This window comes from Apis cerana, linkage group LG15, assembly GCF_029169275.1.
Source record: "Apis cerana isolate GH-2021 linkage group LG15, AcerK_1.0, whole genome shotgun sequence".
In the NCBI taxonomy this organism is placed as follows: domain Eukaryota; kingdom Metazoa; phylum Arthropoda; class Insecta; order Hymenoptera; family Apidae; genus Apis; species Apis cerana.
The window spans coordinates 1,770,165-1,793,743 of NC_083866.1; the positions used below are offsets into that span (position 1 = coordinate 1,770,165).

A 23,579-nucleotide genomic window follows, 5' to 3' on the forward strand; every position below is an offset into this window, starting at 1 on the left:
TTGTTATCAAGATTCAAAATTAATTTATTGTATAAATAAACAAACTTTTTGTCAATATATAATATAAAATATTAACTTGTTCTATTTATTATTTATAAAAAATAAATCTAAAAATGTTGTATTTTTATAATACATGCAATATATATTTATGATGATATCTACCACGATTTGAATTAATTAGATTGAAAGATTAAATATATTTTATGCTCAATCTCGATAAATTAAAAATGTTTTTTTTTTTCGTAGATACATTTATTAAAAAGGGTTGAACGATGTGATTCCTAAAAAAACACGGAATGTTTTTCTATCTGAACTTTCGTTTTCAAGATAATCGATAGTGAAGATGATGTAATATTTGTATATCCTGGTTCTCTCCATTGGATTTTTCCGTTTTCCTTTTGTATTTTTTCTCTTAATTAAATCTTATTATTTATTTTAATTATTTAATCATTAATTTTAAAATTTTCTTCTTATTCTTTTTTTTGTTAATATAAAATCAATTTAATATATATTTTTTCATCCATCATTTTCGTTTTTAATCTTCTTTTTATTCTTTTTTTTTTTATTCTGAAAAAAATAACGAATATTTTTTGATCGTTCCACTGAACCAATATAAAATAGAAGAAGCTCTATTTATCGTATCACATCGATTCTCGTTATCGTGGTTTTTTCGATGTCCTTGTTATCGAAATTGTGACATTTTATTTTGTTTACAATAATATTCGTTTATAGTTTTTACAAACATATAGATATTTGATTTTTAAGAAATTTATTTCAATCATGTCTCTCTGTTAAACATTATATTTTAAAATTATATCTTTATTTTATTTATAATAATTATATTATTATAAAATCAATTTCAACTTTTTTTTTTAACATTTCAAAAATTTGTATCATTTTGTTTAGCTATTTTAATATTACACAATTATAATTTTAATTTAATTGTATAAATATAAATATTGGAACATTTTATTAAAAAAATATTATTCAATATAAATTCAAGTTTATTCTATTATAAATTTTTTTTTCTATTTTTCTTTTTTTTTCTATATATATTTTTGTTCTTATCATATTTGAAATATATAAAAAATGCAAATTTATTCGAGAATTTACTGTTCACGTAATCGGAATATGTAACAAAGATATGAGAAATAAAAAGTAATTGTTTGGTCGATAACACCAGGTCCAATACCTTCATATACACATTGATATAAGTTTCGACTTATCTTCCACATCCAAATGAATAACGTTTTATTATCTGAAAGGTGCAGTGCACATAACTACGTATCCAGAATTCATTTCAAAGTTTAGTTATCAATTGAACATAACAATACATCAGATTAAATAGTTCGGGAATGTATTTCGTTTTAAAAAAAGAAATTTTAATCATGAACTTTCGTGACAACAATTATTAAAAAAAAAAAGGAAAGAAAAAATAAAAATAAAAGCACTTATGTACTGAAAAGTAAAGTTAATCTCCCGATTAAACATTAAATATTATATGCACGTTTGTACACTTTATATAAACACGATATTGAAACTAAACTCACGATATTGATCTATTTTATATATTTTAACATTGTTAAAGTTATACGAAACTTAAAGAGTACATGTATTTTTAATTAATTTCGTAATGCTCGCGTAAAGCGAAACGATGGATGGCTTAGAATACAATTGTTAGAAATAGTTTTCAAAATTTAATATTTTTTAGAAATTCGATCTTAAGTACCGAGAGAAAATTGAAAAGTTTTATAATAATCACTATATAAGAACTCAATAAAACTATGATTATTATCTTCCTGGATCTGACCCAGAGATTATTCACCAGAATTGAGCAAAAATATTGAAATTAAGAATAAAATTACTTAAATAATTTATTAATTATTCAAAGCATGGAATAATCACAAATAGTCAAGATTATATGAAGAGCGAATCAAATATAATATACAAATAATTATTATTTAAGTATTTTAAATAAAGTTATTATTGAAAGTAATTTTACTCGAAATTTTTAACCAAGTTTTTTTTTTTCAATAGGTTAGTATCCAACTCCCTGAAGAGAAGTAATTCGGGATTGGCTATCTCCCAAAAGGTGAGATTCTGATTTTCTTGCAATTCTGAAAGCCTGCACTAATAACATAGTATAATTGAACATAATTGGTTCTCATTTAAATTCGTTTAGAAAATTGCTAACTTTATACATCTCAATATTCGCTTAAAATATACATAACAATTTGTATACAAATATTCATTTTCGATTTTATATAATATTCATGCATTAAAATATCTTGTAGAATAAATTCTAAGCTTAATTCAATGAGTTATTTTATTTTTCCATATTTTATTTTAAGAGGAAAAAAAAAATATTTTTAATTTTCTTTAATTGTTCTAAGATGTTCTTTTTTAACATATATATATATATATATATATATATATATATATATATATTTCTATAGAAATAGAGATTATATAAAATTTTTCTTACACTGTTTCTGCACTTGTTTTTCAAGCAAGTTCAAGAGAAAGCAATTAAGCAACGAAATTTACATTGATATATTTAGGGCTCAGTTTTTAATTTGTCAAGGTCTTATGAAACCTTCATATTCATAAAAATATATGTTTGGTTGCTATTTTGGATATACATATATTTTTAATCATTTTTAAGTAATTTAGGAGATTTTTATTTTATAAACACATTTCTAGATTAAGTGGCAATTTAATTAATTGAAAAAAGCATCGATTTAAAGATATTAATTAGAAAATTATTGGGAATATTAATTAGAAATTTATAAATATGAAAATGTTAATTAAGAACTATGATATTGGAAATATTAATTGTAAAATTAAAGATAACTAAGAATGAATATTCGAAAATTATAAAATTGGAAATATTTGGAATTGTAAAATCAGAGTGAGAAAGAGAGAGAGAGAGAGAGAGAGAGAGAGAGAGAGAGAGAGAGAGAGAGAGAGAGAGAAAGAGTAAATATAAAAGGATTGTATAAAGAATAAAAATATAAAACAAACTAGACCTAGGTAATATATTTGAAATTTATTAAATAAATCAATACAAAAATTATTTAATATCAATTATTAAATTCTATTAAAACAATTCAATGCAATTAAAAAATTCCTATTTAAATTATATTTCAAAAATATTTCATAAAAAATTCTAAATTTTCTGAAGAATTAATTCTGTTATAATAGTGATATACTTTTTTTTAATTAGCTTAACAAAAAATACAAAAAATACAAAAAAAAATATTAAATACCAATTATACAAAATAACAATTTAAAGCATTTGAAAATTCCTATATTAGATTAATTTTATATATTTTAAATTATCGTGGAATATCAATTTTATTTAAAAAACTGAATTTCCTAAAAGATTAACTTTGTTAAAATATAAAATAACTTCTATCCAACATCTGTCTTCTAACAAAAGAAGCATTTTCTCGGCTTACCAGGTGTCTCGACTTTCGGAGCACGTTCCATCTCTTCGTCCTCGTTGATCTTCATACCTAACGTCAGCTTTTTCGACTTAAAGAAGTTCGAAAGAAACGCTGCGCCCTTTCGTTTTACACGATCGTATCGTTGAGTGTTCTCCGACGACACATGTATCATAATTCGGCTGAAAATATAAGAGACACCTAATTAATCTCATTATTTTTATATGAACGAAAAAAAAAGGAAAAACATCTATAAAGGAAATAACAATTTTTCAAATTTTTGTACATTCCTTTTCATAATTCACCGGAAACTTATCATTTTCGACGTATTTGGAAATATTAATTGTAATTAAAAATTAAATATTAATTGGAAAACTATAGATATGTGAAAAAAAATTGCGTATATTGATTACAAAATTTATAGAATTGAAAAATTAGAAAGATAAGAATTTGAGAATTAGAAGAATATAGAATAAGAAATATTGATACAGAAAATTATAGAGTTACGAATGTAAATTATAAAATGATGATATTTTGAAAATATTATCTAGAAAATCACGGAATTGCAAATTGATTAAGAAAATTATAGATTTGGAAATATATGTAATAGTAAAACTATGAAACTTGAAATATTAATTAAGAAATGCCCATATTAAAGATGTTAATTGCAAAGTAAAAATTTTAAGATATCAGGTCAAAAAACTATGGATTTGAATATTTAAAAATTTACTTTTTTTCTAATTTTAAAAAGATATTAATCAAATTTAATAAGATATTTCACAATTTAAACAATTAATATCCGAATCATCCGATCTACGATACACGAATAAAATATATTACGTAAATAATTAAAAAATAATCAAAGATATATATAATTGCGTTTCTCTCTGAAAATATCAAATAATAATTTTTAATAATGTTATTTTCAATAATAAGAAACATAACAAATCTGGAATCAATCAATTTAAATAATTCTAAAAATCAAAATTAATTAATTCTGCACTTACAAAATTAATTAACATCTATTCTACAAATCCAAGTAACCGGTGACTTATGTACTGCATCTCTTATCAAGCCTCCAAGTTTCTCATTAAAAAAAAAAACCTTCTCGTTAATGCATCCACGCACACAACATTCCAAGCAACGAACCAGACCGCAAACCGTCACGAATCCTCGAAAACTCTCCAAAGGTATCCGTCACACGTGCCATTTTCACCGGTCTTCACTTCGTTTCTACCGTTATCTATCCCATCAAAACCCATCCACTCCCTTATTCAGTCAACGACCGCGTCGCTCTGACACCTATCAACCCGAGAATCCAAACACACAAAGTATCCAAATGCTAACGAAACAGAATTTAAAAAAAAAAAAAAAAAAGAAAGAGAAAAGCCAAAAAATCCAAAACATATCCTACGAGACTACGAAAAGAAAAATAAACAAAAAATCTGGAACACTCTTATCTCCCGACATATAAAACGAACGTTCATTCTCGTGGATAACGAGCGATGTATTATACACGATATCTCTCTCGCCGGGTCCAGGGAGAAATACGTCTTCATGTCATCGTTGGATATCTCTCTCTCTCTCTCTTTCACTCACTCACTCACTCTCTCCCTAGATATCTATCTCCTATGCCTTTACTCGATAATTAATTCCGTTCTCGATTTCGATCAATTTACGGTATTCTGATCGTGGATGCAGGTGAGAACGAGTATGCTATCGGTGGTCCAGCTGGTTAATCGACGGTCGCGCATCAGAGGATCCGTTCACGATCCAACGAGATCGCATTGCCAACTGCAGCTGCGAGAGAGGGTGTGCTCCGCTGCTGTGCTCCTCGTAGGATTTTGCGCAGCTGCAAGTGGCCGGAGACTTACGTATGTGTGTATACGCGCGCGCGCGCGCGCGTGTGTGTGTGTGGGGGGTGAGAGATCGTGGGGGATGAGAGAGCTTGCGTGGTGGAAAGGAATAAGAAGGAACGGCGAGAAGCAGCGGAGGACAGTAGCGCGAGGCGAGGCCGCCGCGGAGTGTTTTAAAAGTGGCGCGACGTAAGACCTCTCTCACGAGCAAGCTTGCTTCCCTTTTCGATCTGTCGGAGCTTCGTGACCCACATATCTTCCGGCCTTTCCTAGAGACGGTGCAGCAGCTTGATGGAGGAATTTTTGCTTGGTGAATGGGGGTGGAGGGGGCTCTTCATCTTAGGATTTTGGGTATACGGGGTGATAACTTCATCGTCCGGAAATCATATTTATGTTTGTTTTCGATTACATTGAAAAAATTAAATGTTTTGGATTAATGTCGATTTTGTACTTGGTGAAGGATTGGATTTGTTCTTTTACGTGTACGGAAATTTTATATGTACGAATTATCGGTGCGGCTATTTCCTACGAGAAAATATAAGCTAAAAATCGTTAGAAGATTAGTTTTGTAACTTGAATTTAAAATTTGTAAAATTTATTGTGCGAAGGGCAAGAAATATGGGAAATTTGATGAATTTTTGTATATAAATATAACTTTTTTCTATATTTTTATATAAAGTAATGAGATGTATTGATGGGCGCATTAAATTAAACGATTCTATATAAAAATTAAAGGTCATTTTTATACGATGTATAAAAGAATGCAATTTTTGATATATTTATTTATAATATTTGTTAATATTAAAGATCCCTGTATATGTATGGTATATGTAATGGTATTAGATATAAAGGATTAAAAAGAATTTGATTTTATTTGAAATAAATATCATTTTGATTTATATGTACAATATGTTATTGTACACACCATGATTTTCAATGTTTCTTAAATAACTTCAAAGTTTATCTTGAGAAAAGAAATACACAATTATATTTGATTTTATAAGAAAATAAAAAACATATATTGCAATTGATAAAAATTTTGAAAAAAAATTATTATTTTTGGAATATTAGCAACATTAATACTTCTTTTGCATTTATCTGCTAAATTATTTAACATAATAGGCAATTTTTCGGTCAAATTTAAATTCGGCTCACAAAACGATGTCAGAAATCTATCCATTCTTAAACAATGTTTTTATAATATTTGTATCAATTTTTTTACATAAATAGATGAAATTTGTAGAAAAAATGTAAACTGCAGTTAATCTTTTTCTATATTATTATAGAAAAGATATGAATAGATACGATAAAATTTATATAAATTGCATCAATCTTATTGAAAATAATGGGATGTATTATTAATTTGTCGTATATTGTACATATTTTTATTTATAAAATTGAAGAATTTATAATAATAATGATATATCGGTGATACATCATAGATTATAATTGAAATATTATTATGTTATAGTTGAAATATAATAATATTATAAATTGGAATTTATTTTAATTTTAAATTTCGTTTTAATTTATAAAATTGATGATTAAAAATAAATCAGGAATTATTGCTCATTAATGACTGGAGAGAATTTTGGAAATAATAATTCGAATTGGAGTTTTTGATCTTAAAATTTTATAATATGGTATGCATATATACGTGATGGAATATAAATGAAAAAATAAAATTAGAGTTATTTTGTTCAGAATAGATTTTAAATTTACTTATTATTTATTGGAATTGAAGATTAAAAAAAATTATAATAATAATCAATAGAATCATATTGATGAATCAGTTGAATCAGATGAAGCACTATAAATTAAATTTTTAATTTATGAGATTGATGATTAAACATAATTTATAATCAATTGCTAATAAAACGTTATGATAAAAACATCATATTATATTAAAATTATTAATATTATAAATATTATATGAGATAAATTTTTATTTTTATTTCAATTTTAATTTATGTGAATTAAAGATATAAATTATTATTCAATTAAATAATGCAATCACATTAAAGTGATATATATGATCGATATACTAAAAAGAAGAATTATTGTTTGAAATAAATTTTTAAAACAATAAAATTAAAAATAAATTAAAATTTGTTAAATTTTTGATTTAATAAGAAATAAAAAATATGAAAATTTTATATCTTATAATAAAAAAAGAAATATTGTGTAAATATTATATTAATTACAATAATAAAAAGTGAGATTAAATATTGGAGAAATATATAGGTAATTATAAAAGGATTATTTAAAGTTTTGAATATGCTACATACTATATTTACAAAACAAAAAAAAAACTAATATAAATATGATCATATTGAAAATGATTGATTAAATAATGAAAAATAAATAGAGATTATGAAAAGGATTGAAAAAAATATGATTATAAATATTTATTATTATAAAAGAAAATAATTGATTAAATCATTTAAACGAATTTTATATTTTGCATCCTTAGTAGATTAGTAAAAAAATATAAATTTTCCAAGAATTATTAATCATAATCTCCACATATTTAATACAAATTTTATAGATTCCAATCATTCTTAAAATATTCTGTATAATAAGTTCTATAATAAATTTAAATATTTATATTGATGTTTGTATCGAAAATATTGAAAGGAAACTTTTCACAATAATATCTTATTATAATTTTATATTCTACAATAATATTTTTAAATTATATATATTTCAATTTTTATGTGTTTCAAATTTAACAAATGTAGTATCCAATTAAAGAATCATCTATCTCAAGTATATCAAAATTTCATTTCCAAAGAAAAAGAAGAAAGATCAAGACTAAAAAAAATCAATATATTAAATCAATATCTCAACATGTTTACCTCAACAAAATTCATTTAAAAAATAAAACTCTATCTTAATTATATTATATTAAATTACATATCATATTCAAAACAAAAAATCTCAAAAGGAAAAAAAAAGATGAATTTATATATCTATAAATATATTTCTGTCTACATAAAACATAAAACCTTTGAATTCTTTTAAAAGCACAAATTACAATGCATCCAATATCATATCCAACAAAACTGTATTTCTGGTTCACTTTGACCACCATTCTGACCTGTATTTCCTAAACTCCATTATTGCTAAATATCATCTAACTATTATTCCAAACCAGTTAATACCACAATTAACCTTCATCAAGTTTCCATATTTACAGCATCCACTTAAATTATAAGTTAAATTATAAGTTTTCAAAACGAGCTAAATTTTAAGTTATGGTCTTCAATACTCGGTCAAACTTTGAGCATAATCATAAGTTCCAGTATCCACAATATTCAAAATCATTCTCTCCAATTTTCAATTGAAATTCAACATCATTCACCAAGTTCTCATATGAGTACATACAATATCTACTCGAATTATAAATTTAAAAATTTTTGCTCTAAATTATTATATTTTCAAGCTCTCATATCCACAGTATCTATTCTAATTTAATTTCTATAATCATATATCTAAAATCCATTTTTATATTTCACCTTCGTTTAAATCATCATTCTTAATGTTCAATCATAATTTAATCATCATCCACAAATATTTGTATTGATTCAATTTATAAATTCCTAAAATTATTGTTTCCATTGTTTGATTAAATTTTAAACTTATCCATCAAATTTTTAAATCCACAATATCCACAATATTCGAATCATAAATTTTCAAAATCATTTTCTCATGTAGTATTCCACATGTATCCTTTTCTTATTATAATTGTTTTTAATTTTTAATTAAAATATCATTATTTATTAAACTTTCACAAGTTCATATTATTTGATTTAATCAAATCATAAATTTTCAGAACTATTTTTTCAATCGTCAACGTTCAAAAATTAAAGATAAAAAATCATTCAGTTATTTATGCAAAAGTTTTTATATTTACACTTATTCACTCAAATTACAAGTAGATTTAATTTGAAAATTTTGATTTTTAAACCCAATAAAATTTTTAGATTTTAAATTTATATTTATTTTCACAATATAAAAAAATTACTATCTATTTTTTCTCTAAGTCATCCATTTGAAAGTTTAACTAAATCTTAATCATTATTATTTACACAGCTGTTTAAAATATTTATTCTAAATATAAATTTTGAAAACTATATATATTCACTCGTTCTCTAAATTATCATTCTTAACTTCGATTAATTATTATCTCCATATTTTTATATATCATAATATCTATAATAAATTTCTAAAAATTCCATCTTCCCAGCTTCTAAGAATTGTCTCCAATGTTTTCAACATTCAAAACTAATAGGATCTATCAAATTTTAATATCCAAAATAAATCATTCTCCTTTATGCATCCATTCTAAATCGTTTCTAATTAAATCTCAATTATTTCTACGAAACTCGTACATTCAGTTGAATGATAAATTTCTAAAACCAATTTTACTTTAAATACTATCTCCAATGTTCAATTCAATCTATTAAATTCTCATATTCTATCTTTCATGTATCCACTTTAAGTCTAATTTATCGTTTACATAGTCTATAAAATACAATTAAACTTCAATTAGTATCTACCAAGTTTCCATGACTATAGAATCATAAATTTCCAAAACCATCTTTAAATATTATCCCTCTAACATTCAATTCAATCATTCAAAACTCAATTACCATCCACTAAACTCTCATATTCACAATATCCATTTAAATCACAAAATTCCTAAAACTACATTCCTATGTATCTCCCCTCTCTTTAATTCATTATTCAAAATTTAATTAAACCTGAATTACTACATATCAAACTTCCATATTCACTCACAAATCATAAATTTCCATCTTCTCTTTAACTCAATAAAAATTCAATTATTATCCACCAAATTCTCATATTCATAATATCTACTCAAACCTCTGAAATGAAATCTTTTTAAAACCAAACATTCCTATTCATTTTCTCTCTAACTCACCATAGTCCACAAAGTTTAATTAAACCTCAATCACTCTCTATCAAGTTTTCACGTCCACTCGAATCATAAATTCCCAAAACCACCTTCCCATGTTTCTATTCCTTTCCCCCTCGAGTTATCTACATAGCCCACAAAGTTCAATTAAACCTCAAACACTATCTACCAAGTTTTCACGTCCACTCGAATCATAAATTCCCAAAACCACGTATCCACCATATATCCACCCTCCTCCCCTCATCATCCCCAACGTTCGATCAAACGTTTCCATCCAGCTCGTTGTACGCAGACACGCGGACTCCATTCGTGGGATCGTGTCCACGAGGCTTTCAGACACGCGACGAGGAAACTTGGTGTTTTTCCACGGGGAACATCCCGGTGTCGGATCGATCGTCCTCCACCGCCCATGGGACGTTGAATCGGGGACGGTGTATGCGTGGCCAACCCTCCCCCTCGCCAACCCGCCTCGCCCAGCGGTACTTACTTCCCGGCGCGCCAGGCTCATCTTCTCGGCAACGATCCTCCAACGATGAACACGAGCACTGGGTCGCGTCCACACCGCGACTACCGCGTCCCTGTGCGCCGCCCTACGAAGTGGCGCGAGTGGCGACGCCCTTGGACACGCGCACTAACACGGATAACCCTTTTCCTTCCCCGATCGTGGTTGGATTAGGGTTCGATTGGGATTGTGTTCCAAGAGTCTCATGGGCGAGTACTCGTGAGATAGTTTTTCAGCCTTTATGAAAATATATCTTGCCACTGGATGCACCTGCTTCTAAGTGGAGGCGTGGAGGCACTTAACGATTCTTTTATCCCTGTGAAAAGATTTTTAAAGTTAGGTGGGTTGTTAATTATTGGTTGATAGAAATGTTTGTAAATTAATTTTTTATAATTTCTTTTTTTTTTTTAAAGAAAGCTTCAAAGAAATTTGTTATTAAATTTTGCATTACCATTAATAGATTTAGATCTTGTTGTTAGTTGGTGGAGTGTTAATATATTTGTGATTTATATATTAGATAAAGAATATATATAAATAATTAACTTTGTGCTTTTGAATAAGATCGATTCTGGAAAATAAATGCAAAGATTAGAATACAATGATTTCGGTTGAAGTTTATTAAGTTTTAAGCGATTCAAGTTTACGATAGGTGAAAAGAGACACGGATAAAAAGATTATTCTATCTTTATTATATTGCCACGTTACTCGATCTTTGTGACATTAAAACAGATTTTTTGAAAGTTCTTCGAATATTAATATTTAAAATCTAATATTATTTAAAATCTTAACAAAGTTCAAATTTTATTATTATGTTTTGAAAAATATTTTATTAGTTTTATTATTAGAAATATTTTATATTATTGAGTTTAAAATTATATTTCCTTTTTATTGTCCTTTATAAAAGTTTGAAATATTTTTAATAGGAATTAAAAAAAAAATTAAACAATATTATAAAATTTTCTTTTGTATTTTAAAATGTATCTTACAAAAAATTTAATTATTTTTTAAGAATTTTTTAATTTTTTTAAATTAAAATTTTTTTTAAGTTTTGAAAATATTTTTTTATGGATCAATATTAATAATTTTATTCTATTTAATTTTTTATATTGATAATAATTAGGATATTGAAAATATCCATAATAAAGAAAATTTCCTAAAAAGTTTTAATTTATTATTATTGATATATATTTATATTAATATTTAATATATAATATATATTTTAATTAATTTTTAATTAATAATTAAAAAATTATTTCATTTCAAGTCATTCAAATAATTATCTTTCTTTAAATTCTTTCTTCAAACTTTTCATTTTTGAAAAATGAATTTATATTTTTATTATAGATAAATATATAGCTCAATAACAAATTCATAACAAATTTGAATTTATAATAAGTTAATCTTCTAAAATTATTCAATTTAATCAAAATCATTTATTATTGATATTCAAAATTTTTATTCTTCATTGAATGTTGCTTAGATTTCATTTACTGAAATTTATTTGTCGTTTGATTATAAACATAAGTCGAAGTCACATTAATGATGTGATTTACGGTCACTTTTGTTTACAAGCATGGATACTTGCTATTATGTAGATACCCTCAGTCTGTTATAAGAGCTTAGCGAATTAGTGTTAATTCTGGCAGTACGCATTTTTCATTTCGATAAATTTACTTTACTTTACTTTACTAATATGATGATATATTTTTATATTTCTAAATATTTCATATATAATATTTCTAAAAATTACTATTTATCATTTAAAATATTTTCTAAAAGGTAAGTAATTTTAAAATTAAAATAATTATAAAAAAATTAGTAAACACAAAATATATAAAAAAAATGCATATATATAATATTAATTTTATAAATAATATAATATAATTAATATTTGAATATTATTAATATTATTATATTTATTATTATATTATTAATAATATTCAGATAATAAAAATCTTATTTTTAATTAATTGTACAATATATATATATTTAGAATTTTAATTCTTGGAAATTATAATGTTTAAAATAATATCGAATATCAAATTACAATTCTACAAATTTATTGAATTTATAGAATTTAAAATTATTAAAGCCTATATATATAACTTTTCTTAGATATTATCAGATAAATTCAATAAAACATTTTTCAAATTTGAGTAGACTCGAAAGATTATATTTTAATTATCTATAATATGTTCTTTTAAAAAAATCACTAATTTAAATTCTGAATTATTTTATTATATTTTAATATTTTAATGAATTTTTATTATATTCAATAATATATATAGTATAAATAAGTTGTTAATATTGTAATAGAAAAATAATTTTCTTTATAATTAATTCTGAATATTTTTTTAAATAAGATTAATATTTGGTTACCTTGCGTGAACGATATGAAACATATGTACATAAATTGAATAAATTATTTAAATGCAGTTAATATAATTCGAATACTGATACACTTGAAAATTTATTTCTATAAATATTTATTTGTATAAATATTTAATTTATTTAAATTTATTATTAAATTTCCAAGAATTTAAAGATAATTATTATATATTATGTATTTATATAATTTATTTGTAAATATTAAATTTCTTATTCTCAATATTATATGGATATATAAATTTTATTTATCGAATAATTATTTATATTTTTCATAATTTTTTAATTAAATTTAGTGAATTTTTTAATATTTTAAGAATTATATTAGTTATTTTTTATTTTTTATTTGATTTCTATTATTATTATATCATTCATTTTTTTTCATTTCTATTTAATTTATTTAAAAAATTTTTAATTTTTTAATTTTAATTTCTATTCTAAATTTTGTATTATTTAATTACAGAAAATGCCTTCTTTAGTGAAAAATATCTCCTTTCCATGGTTGGAAAATATCCAATAAGTCTTTCTAATAAATTTATTCAACAATCATTATTGATTGTATATAAATAATTACAATATATAAAAATGACAGAAAATGGAATGAAAAATTATTATCCAACAAATTTATTTTAATATTCTAAGTAAGATAATCCAATTTATTATTCGTCAACTGAAAAAATTAAATCCTTATCATTTCATAACAATCTTAATTTATCATATAGTATATCATATAATTTATTTATAAAATAAATATTACTATTTATTTTTAATAATATTAAAGACAATTTTAAAATTAATCTTTTTTTAAACTTAATAAAATATTAATCAAAATTATTCTATATTTACTAATAAAAAAATTAATTACTTTTTTATTTTAATATATTTAATAATATTATGATTAGATTGTCAATTACTTTACTTAATATTTCTAATATTTTTTAATTTGATAATATAGAATATTACCATTCAAAAGGATTTAATTTTTTCAATATTTATTATATACACTAAGTATATATATTATTTAGATTAATATAAATTAATATAAACTTTTTTATTTTTTCTAGATATATATCAAATCAAACAAATTTCTTATTTGAAAATCGTACGCACTGCTTGGTTTCTAGAAAATTCAGGCCAACGGAAAATAAAAATTTCCCCATGAAACATTTTTTTTCATGTTGGTCATAGTTTCCCTTTTATTCTACTACTCGTTTTTCCCCAATTTTAGGGTATGAAAGAACTGTAAGAGCTCAGAAGGGTCAGTTGAACGACAAATTTTGTACGATATCAGGTATAGTTCTTTCAGTTACGCTTCAAGTAATTACATATAGTAAGTATATTATATTATTTTACATTATTTTTTGGTTCCCGCTTTTCTTTTTTGTGTGAAAAGAATTAAATAACTCATCTGGTGATAGTTTATTTGTAGATATCGCGATCACTACATTGGACAATTTGTATATTAATTGTATGACATACATAGAATATATTTATACACAATGGAATCTTTATATCTATCTTATATCTATTATCTATCTTTATATCTATTCTTGAAGAACAAACGAACAATGAATTAGATGAATATATCAATTTTTTTAATAAAAATCAATGAAAGAAAGGAATAATCGATTTTCAATTTCAAATCAGGATTCAGATAAATAAGTAATAAATCGAAAAAAGTAGATTTTTTATCAAAATCGAAATTTAACTTTATTTCAATATTCCTTTCAAAATTTCTCATTTGACGGTACTCATAAATCTCAACATCAAACATTAATTGTATGATTCATAATATATATATATATAGTTGAATTTCTATATATTCATTAAAAAAATGAAAAAATATATTTTTTTCAGTAAGAAAAGGAATAATCGGTTTTTAGCTTCGAATCGGAGTTCAAATGAATAAAATTTTAAATAAAAATTTTTATTTTCATTGAAAAATCATGAATAATAGAAAATAAATCAATAAGAAACTTTTGACAACAAATATTAAATTTTTAGAATATCGAGAAATTTTCTGGTCAACAAAATATGACGAGTACAGTAGATGAATATAAAAATTCCATGTATATATATGTATAACTACCTTATTATATGATACATAAAATTCAATTATGATATTCAACTCAGCAAATCCATAACGGTATACCTTTGTTGCTCAAGGTTTAACGACCATTTTAACCATTAAGAAGTTTATTACTAACATTTTTAGTAGCTCCCGGCATTAGCTATACGTCAGTTTGTCTATTGCAATTAACAACACTGAATTTGCCTGATTAACCATTTCTAACCTGAAGGAATCGTAACTACGCAGCCGCACCCTTCCGGTTCATAATAGAAACTGGTGACAGCGATATACTGTCGATAGATCGCAACACATATTGTAGTTAATTCTGGGTTTATATTATATTTCTTTGATGAAAGATTTGGAAACACAAGCTTGATTTTCGATCATTTTTATACTTTCGATGACTAATTCTATGATCTTATTAACATGAGAAATGTATTAGGTTTGCTGCTGCACCGATTCCCACGTTTATTAGCAAGAATCCACTATTTTCAATTTTCGCGCGAAGTGTGGGAAAAACTTATCGGATTGGAATTAGCATTGAAAATAAAACATTCAAGAAATGTTACGGACTTATTAAAATATTTTTGAAGAAACGTATCTGATACATATCTGAGAAGAATTTTTCATCTATTTTGAGGAAATTTTTCAATTAAAAATTCGGGAAGACGAATCGGTAAGGAAATTTATCGACTGAGTAAGTCGTTTAATTTATGATTCACAAAAGATATATTAATATACTAAACTATCTTATCTTAAGAAAATGGAAAAAATTAAATTTTAAATTTTTTCTTGATAGATTACTGAAATGATATGAAGAATTGCTGTCTTTGAAAAAAACATATGAGACATTAGATATCGAATGACGTCTGAAGACAGCAGATCTTCGAACAGTAGGTAGAAAGCCTCTCAAAATTCAGAACAAAGGATATTCTATTACCGTTTCCCACTTAACATGGAAAAAGACGCGAGTACATCTGACTCGAAAATGTGCTTCACGCCTGCAACATTGACTTCGCGGAATCCTTCGCACATTTCAGAATATGTTTTGGAGATATTAAACAATGTAGATGATACTATTTATGCTAAGAACAATATTGACAAATTTTACTGTTGGAATTGCAGTACTATTGGACACAACAGTAAAATTTGCAAAGAATTTCATCACAAGAATGAACATCGATCTCAATCGAACTCGGAACAAATATCACTATCGTCAATGAAGAAGCCATTAAACTTCAAAGAACCTGAAGTGATTAAACGATGAGTAATAGCAAGCAAGATCAAGTTCAACAAGAAATAATATAATTATTGGAAACATTAATTTGACTGGAAATTATATTTCTTTTAATATTATATTTAATTTTTAATATTATATTTAATATTTTATTTAATTATTTTTAAGTGCAATGATAAATAGTATATGTAAATAATAATGCAATGTAAATAATAACAAGAATAATGTATATATAATAAATAATGAATATCAATATATCACTGTTTGAGATTAGTAAAGATTATTTTATTTTTCTAAATTTATATATATATCAAAATAAACTATTTTTTATAAATTTCTTATTAAATATAATAAAAATATTAATTTTTAGAAATATATCATAAAATATTATGTAATATAAAATTATGTAATTATATAATATAAAATTAAATAAATGGAATAACTACTTTAGATTTTACTTATTTTAGTCTCGATCAATAGTTTTTCAAATTGGGATCATTCAAGTAATAATAAAAAATAATTTAACATTAAAATTTCATTATTTTTCTAATTCTTCGTAAGCAAAGATATTTTTCCCTTTTTATAACATAATAATTTTTTTATTATTCTACTTTAAAAAAAATACGAAAATATTTATATATCTATAATATCATAGGAATATCTATTGAAGTTTCTATTATATAATCAATCATTTAATAAAATATTTTAACTTTTAATAAAAAATTTTAACAAAAATAAAAATCTTTTCAAAGAAATACGGAAATACGGAAATGAAATTTTAAAATAAATAAACGACTATTCTCATTAATTAAATTAAAATTAAATTAAAAATTCATTAAAAATTGATTCAAATTTAGAAGTTCTATAATTAATTAAAATTTTCTTAAATCAATTTTTTAATTTCTTATAAAATTAATTCGCTGAAATTAAAAATTAAATCTTCTACTTTTTGATTTCTTAAATCGAGTTTGTTATAAAATATAATTTTATAGAAAATTATAAAATTTTTCAATAATATTGATATATTAATATGAATCAAATTTGATAATCAAAAATTGTACGAGTATAAATATTCATGATGCTATATTGATAACTTAACTTCTTTAAATACAATCAAGTAATCAAATCGATCAATTTTCCTACTCAAATTGTTTCTTGAAGTAACTCTCCTTTCCACATATCAATGATAGTTCTTCCATTCTCTTTAATCATCGAGATAAGAATAATTCTTACAACTCTCTCAGAATGGAATCTTTCACGCTAAACTGATAAATATACGATATGTTCTACATATGTGCTCTTTCACAGAACTTTCTATCTCTGTAGTTTCTCGTAGAATTATTTTTTTATAATGAAAATTTTGGTAACGTCTTGGAAAGATTTTAATAAACTCTTTTTCAATTGACTTACTTTACATATTTGAATAACAGTGTTTGTAGAGAAAGTGTAATACATTCAGAAAAAAAATATAAATTAGTAATGCTTGATGATTTTTTATGTTGGATTCATTACGAAAATAAGTATGCAATAATTTATTTTTTTTAATTTGGCAATAATTTCTTAAAGATTTTTCTTTTGTTTTCTTTTAAATTTTTTTTTTTTTGCTCTATTTTTTCTTCTTTCCTCTCTTTAATTAGTAATTTGAATTAAAAAAAATTTTTTTCAATTGTTTAATTTTTATTTTATAAATTTTAAAAATAACTACTTTAATTTTTTAATTTATAAATTTTTACAGTCTTTTTAGTGAAAAAAAAATTTTTTCAATATATATATCTTTATTTTCTATCTTTCCATCTTTACATGAAATTATTTCTAATCACAATAATTAAAAACAAAAATAATATGGATGATCAATTTAAATCTTATCAAGAATATCGAGAATATCGCTTTGAAGAATATCTTTTACAAGTAATATATATTTTAAAAAAACAAGATTATGAATATTTTCCATTTTGATTCTTTGCAAATATATTTTATATATTTCGTAATAAAAACAAAAAGAATTAATACTTGTAATTAATTCAGTTTCGAAAAATTTTATTTTCTTTTTTTATTTTCCCATGCATACTTTAATATGTCCTTAAAAACATTAAAAAACAAAAATTTTCAATTTTTCTCTTCGTTGCACTTTCTATTTCTTCCTTCTACTGTTTAAATTAAAATTTTAACGATATAACATTCACAAAAATATTCGCAATTCTATTTTACAATCATAATGTTACGAAAATTATATTTAAATTTATTTATTAAATAATTAAATTTTACATACTTTTTTTTCACCAAATTTCCACACATCCAATGCACGTTTGCCTTCGATTAACTCGCGATGTAAAACTAGTATCCGGCAGCCTGTTCTCAATGCCACTGATTGTGAAAACGTGTTGCGAACGCGCGTATACCTCGTGCAACGATAAGAAATCATCCCGAAACCGTCGAATCGAAACCCGCACGTTTATACATCGTCCATCGATCGCGTTCCTCCATGCTGATAATATGGCGGCACGTGTTCATCCCACCGTTATTTAAGGTCCATATCTTCCGAAAATTGTATAATGCGTAAACAATATTGACAAAATGACGCGTGTCTTGTTCGATTGTATGATCGACTGTTTTCTTATCTGGGAATTGGACTCGAGTAACACGTTCGTTACAATACAGGATGTTGATATACTCATCATGAGGCACGTCATATTCCGTTGGAAGATCGATTCCAAAGGTAAAAACAAGGAGAAAAGTTGGTATACAAAAATATCAGTTGAGGCTTATTTATTAAGTTATGAGTAATTTAAGTTCGCGTTAGATAAAACGAGACGGAGACAGAGTGACGTGACGGTGTAATAGAGATAAAGATATCTTATTTTATCTATGTTTCTTTTCAGTTAATATAAATTTAAATGGCTTACAACTTAATAAATAAGCTCATTTTGACATTTTTATATACCGATATTTTATGTTTGTTTTGGTTTCGAAAATCCAGTTTTTAAAAGTCACCTTGTATATAATGATTCGCATTAATATTCGGACACTATGACGTGCCAGAGATTATTTCTGCAATATACCATATCTATTAAATTGATTGTTTTTTAATATATTAAAATTAATTTTTTGTAATAAATTGTATTTTATAATTTTATTTAATAATATTTTATTTATTTTATGCATATATTGAGAGAAATATATTTTTGCACAAATATTTTAAACAAATAAATGTATAAATTAAAATTGACGAAATTTAATATTACAAAAATATTTAGGGTACAACGGTTTACAGATAAAAACAGTTTACTCGTTATTTATTTGTTGCAATAAATTATTGTATTCAATTATTGTATTATTGATTCTTTTTCTTATTGTCAATTCTTCTTTTATCTTATTCTTATTATCAATTATTATATTTTTATGTTAAATTTCATAATTTAATTTATCACTTATTGTGTATTAAATGAATAAAATTTATGTTTTTATTCGTTATGATGAATATTTTATATAAATAAATGTATATATTAATAATTTCTTGTATATTGTATATTGTGATTGGATACTAAACGAATATTAATTGTTTCCAAAGAAATGATAGAGATATTTTTTTATTTTATTGTAACACAGAATTATATCTTATGGAAAATGTTAAATAAAATATGTTAATTGTTTCAGAAGTTAATTAATTTGGAAATCATCAGTCATTGAAATTAATTATAAATTTTAAATTGAATTAAAAACAGTAATTGTGAAAGTGTTATACTTTTTCTTGGCGTTACAATAATAATGATATACAATATGATGTAACATAAAATATTTAAATAATTTTTTTCTTAATAAAGTTATTTTTATAGATTGAGAAAAATAGATTTTTAGTAAAAGGAATAAATAGATATATATTTAAATAAATAATAGAATTTCAAATATATGTATATTTTAATATCAATTCGAATATCATTTATATATCATTATAAATATCATTTTGAAATATAAGAATTTTATTGAAATATAAGAAATATAAAAATAAAAAGAATAGTATATTAAATAATAATACTTAAAATAAATACTTTTTAATTTTGACATTATTACAACATAATATTTTAAAATTATGTTATTATTATATCTTTATAACATAAGTATAAATATCTTATTTATATTGAATCCAAAAATAAATAGTAAATAATATTTATTCATGATTTAGATATTAAAAAAACTATTTGTTTATTGAAATTTTTTAATTTGTTTTTTATTTCGATTATTTTTTATTTCTCCAGCTCTAGTTATTCATATATCAATCGTATCAATGTATCATGTTGAAATAGATAAAATTGGTAAAACTTATGTAGCAATCATATAAAAATGTTAAAAAATGAAATTATCGCAACAAAGAAATAAGTAAATTTGTCTTCCAAACATAATTATTGTAAGAAAAACATTTTTTTCAAGTTAAATCTTTTTTAAGTACAATTTAAAATGTTACTATTAATTATATATTTTTTATTTTCAAAGACATTGATTAATTATTATAAGATTGTTTGGTAATAATGCAAAGATACAATGATATATTAAATTAATGCTTTGAAATATGCAAAATATGCAAAATGATACTGAAAGATAAAAATCAAATTTCCTTTAAAAATGAAATTAAGTATATTTAGAAATATCAACTTAAATAATATTTTCGAAAATTGACAATTTTCTTTTGTCATATCAAATCGCATTAAGTTTGTTAATTGAATAAGAAAGCAATTTAATTTTATTTTAATATTAAATATTTATTCGCATAAAATTTCATCGATAAATCTATATTTATTATTTAAATATTTGATATAAATAATATAAATTAATTTTATTCTATTATTTTTTAATTCTTTTGATATAAACTTATATTTTTGTATTTATTATTTAATTTTTTATTTAAATACTATCATTTTAAGATCTTAATTTTACAGATCGAACCGGATTAGATAATGTAAAGGTCAAAAATTTAATATGTAATAAAATGTAAGTGACATCACTTTTAAAATAACTTTCAAATTATATGAACTCTCTTAACTATTTTTTCTTAAATTAAAGTAAAGTCAAGACAAATTTCAACAAATTTCAAACAAATTTCATGTGCAACGAAATAGCACTAATGAGTTTTTCAGTTGATTTTTAAGATAATGTTTTTAAATCATATGTATCACTAACCATGTATTTAATCATTTCCTTTTACTTTCAATATTAAAATGTATTTAATGTTATTTAAATAAAATAACATTGATTTTAATATTTAAATAAATTTTTATTTATTCATATTAATTCATATTTAAATAAAATATAATATAAAGTCATCAAAATCAATAACAAAGTTGATCAATAAAAATCAGTAAAAAATTCATACTTTTTAATTAAATTTAAATATAATTTTGAATGCAAAAGAATAAAATAAAATTAATTTATATTTCAAATAATAACTTATCATATATATCTATGTAGAAAATAAATCTTTAAATTGTAAATTGCGTATCTTTCAATACGAGTATCATAAATATTACATGATAATATTTACTGAGATTATACGTATTACGAGTGCAGAAATTTGTTCTATACATTCTTGTTACACAATACGATATGTAATTTTTAGGAAAATTTAAATTATTATATATTAACAAGAAATTAAGGAAAATTAAATAAAAAAAATTAAAATAAATATATAAATGAATAATATGTAATAGATAAAACTAAAAATAATCTGTAATCAAATTAATAAAAATTTATTTTCTTGACTTACATAAATTTTCATTATTCCGGTATTATAAAATTAATCGTAAAATTTTTCAAATTATTTCAAAATTATAATTTTAAGTTGAAAAATTTTTTAAAACTTAATTTTCTTTTACAGCTTTTTATATCATATAAAATTTTTTATTGATATGAAATTATTGCTAAATTCATAATCGACAATTTATCAATTTTCATCACGTTAACAATTTTTTTTAATATATCAATATATCAATAAATTTTAATAAAATAAATATAAATTTTCTTACAAAAAGATAACTACAATTTTTATACAACTCGGAAATTGAATATGCTCCATTTCGAAACACTCAAGAAGATGAAGCCATCTAAATAATGAAAGACTATCTTTTTTCGTTTCCTTTTTTTCCATCTCTCGTTTTTATGATTTCCAGAGAAGTGATATTTTGATGGAAATTCAACGAAATAATGAAATAAATTGAGTGTCATTTTATCTTAAGAGAATGATGGAGTATATACTCACATAATGCAGGCAAACTGCGCTTTCAGAAATAATGCGATGATGACACTGATGGTAGCGATTATGTCAGTGGAGATACATATATGGATGATATATCGATTTCTATTTTACAAAACTGAAATATTACTTAGAAAATGTGCGTTCTATTTGAACAAGCCTTATCTGTACAATTTATTGTTGCTTTTAGTCTGTTATCATCTTAAAAACTATGATTATATAGTGTACAATTATATAAAGTATATATTATCTTTAAAACTTATTGAGTATAGACTTTATCAATTATATTCAATTCATGTTAAAAACTATTTTTGTTCATTAAGTTTTAAAGAAACTAAACTTATTTCAAAATAGAAAATAAAATAAACTTTTGTGAATAATAACTTTAAATAATTTTAAATAATTTTTTTTTAATAAATTTTATTATTAATCTATTATTAATCAGAACTTTAAAAAATAAATTATTACAAATTTTTATGTATAAGTAATAAAATTAATATTGAATAATAAAATTTGTTAATTAATTTAGATAAAAATAAAAATTCTAAAATTTAAAAAATTTAGAATTTAAAAAATAAAAATTTGTATTACAAATTAATTTATTTTTATTACAAAATCTTAATTAATCTGTTTTCTAAGATTTTTTTAACTAAAGATTTTTTTAGACAAACAAAAAATCTGTGTCTCTGCTATCTTCAATTTTTTTAAATAAAAAAACTAGTTTTTTCATTCTATACCAAATACAAAAAGAAATTCGTATTAATTTTTTATTATTTTATAATATATATTATATATTTTAATTTATAAAATAAGACACAGACAAAACTAAATTCCGTCTTTTCTATTTCATTCTGTTCTTAAAAAATATTATCACGAAAAATAAAAATAATACGAAGTAT

The 23,579-nt window shown here is 22.8% G+C and overlaps 1 protein-coding gene and 1 long non-coding RNA gene across 7 annotated transcripts in view; one reads left to right on the forward strand and one right to left on the reverse strand.

The window, feature by feature from the left end:
* Nucleotides 1–23,281, reverse strand: part of LOC108000751 (uncharacterized) — a 39,888-nt gene extending 16,607 nt beyond the window's left edge. Inside the window, exons 1-3 of one of the 5 annotated variants that reach the window (XM_062085363.1) lie at nucleotides 22,687–23,281; nucleotides 10,732–11,062; nucleotides 3,462–3,628 (exon numbers count right to left, since the gene is read on the reverse strand). In XM_062085363.1, coding sequence (XP_061941347.1) covers nucleotides 3,462–3,621 — 160 coding nt within the window. In that variant the 5' untranslated portion in view covers nucleotides 3,622–3,628; nucleotides 10,732–11,062; nucleotides 22,687–23,281. Of the gene's footprint in view, nucleotides 1–3,461; nucleotides 3,629–4,453; nucleotides 5,285–10,731; nucleotides 11,063–18,708; nucleotides 19,172–22,686 lie in introns of those variants that run through there. The other 4 variants (XM_017061327.3, XM_017061330.3, XM_017061329.3 and 1 more) reach the window with 4 other exon arrangements.
* On the forward strand, nucleotides 10,944–16,707 carry LOC108000753 (uncharacterized). Of its 2 annotated transcripts, none has more exons than XR_009832788.1 (4): nucleotides 10,944–11,086; nucleotides 13,595–13,772; nucleotides 14,196–15,878; nucleotides 16,002–16,707. It is a non-coding gene; the product is annotated as an uncharacterized LOC108000753 (long non-coding RNA). The 2 variants fall into 2 exon arrangements; XR_009832789.1 differs by lacking the exon at nucleotides 10,944–11,086 and adding an exon at nucleotides 12,385–12,525.
* Nucleotides 23,282–23,579: the final 298 nt, after the last annotated feature.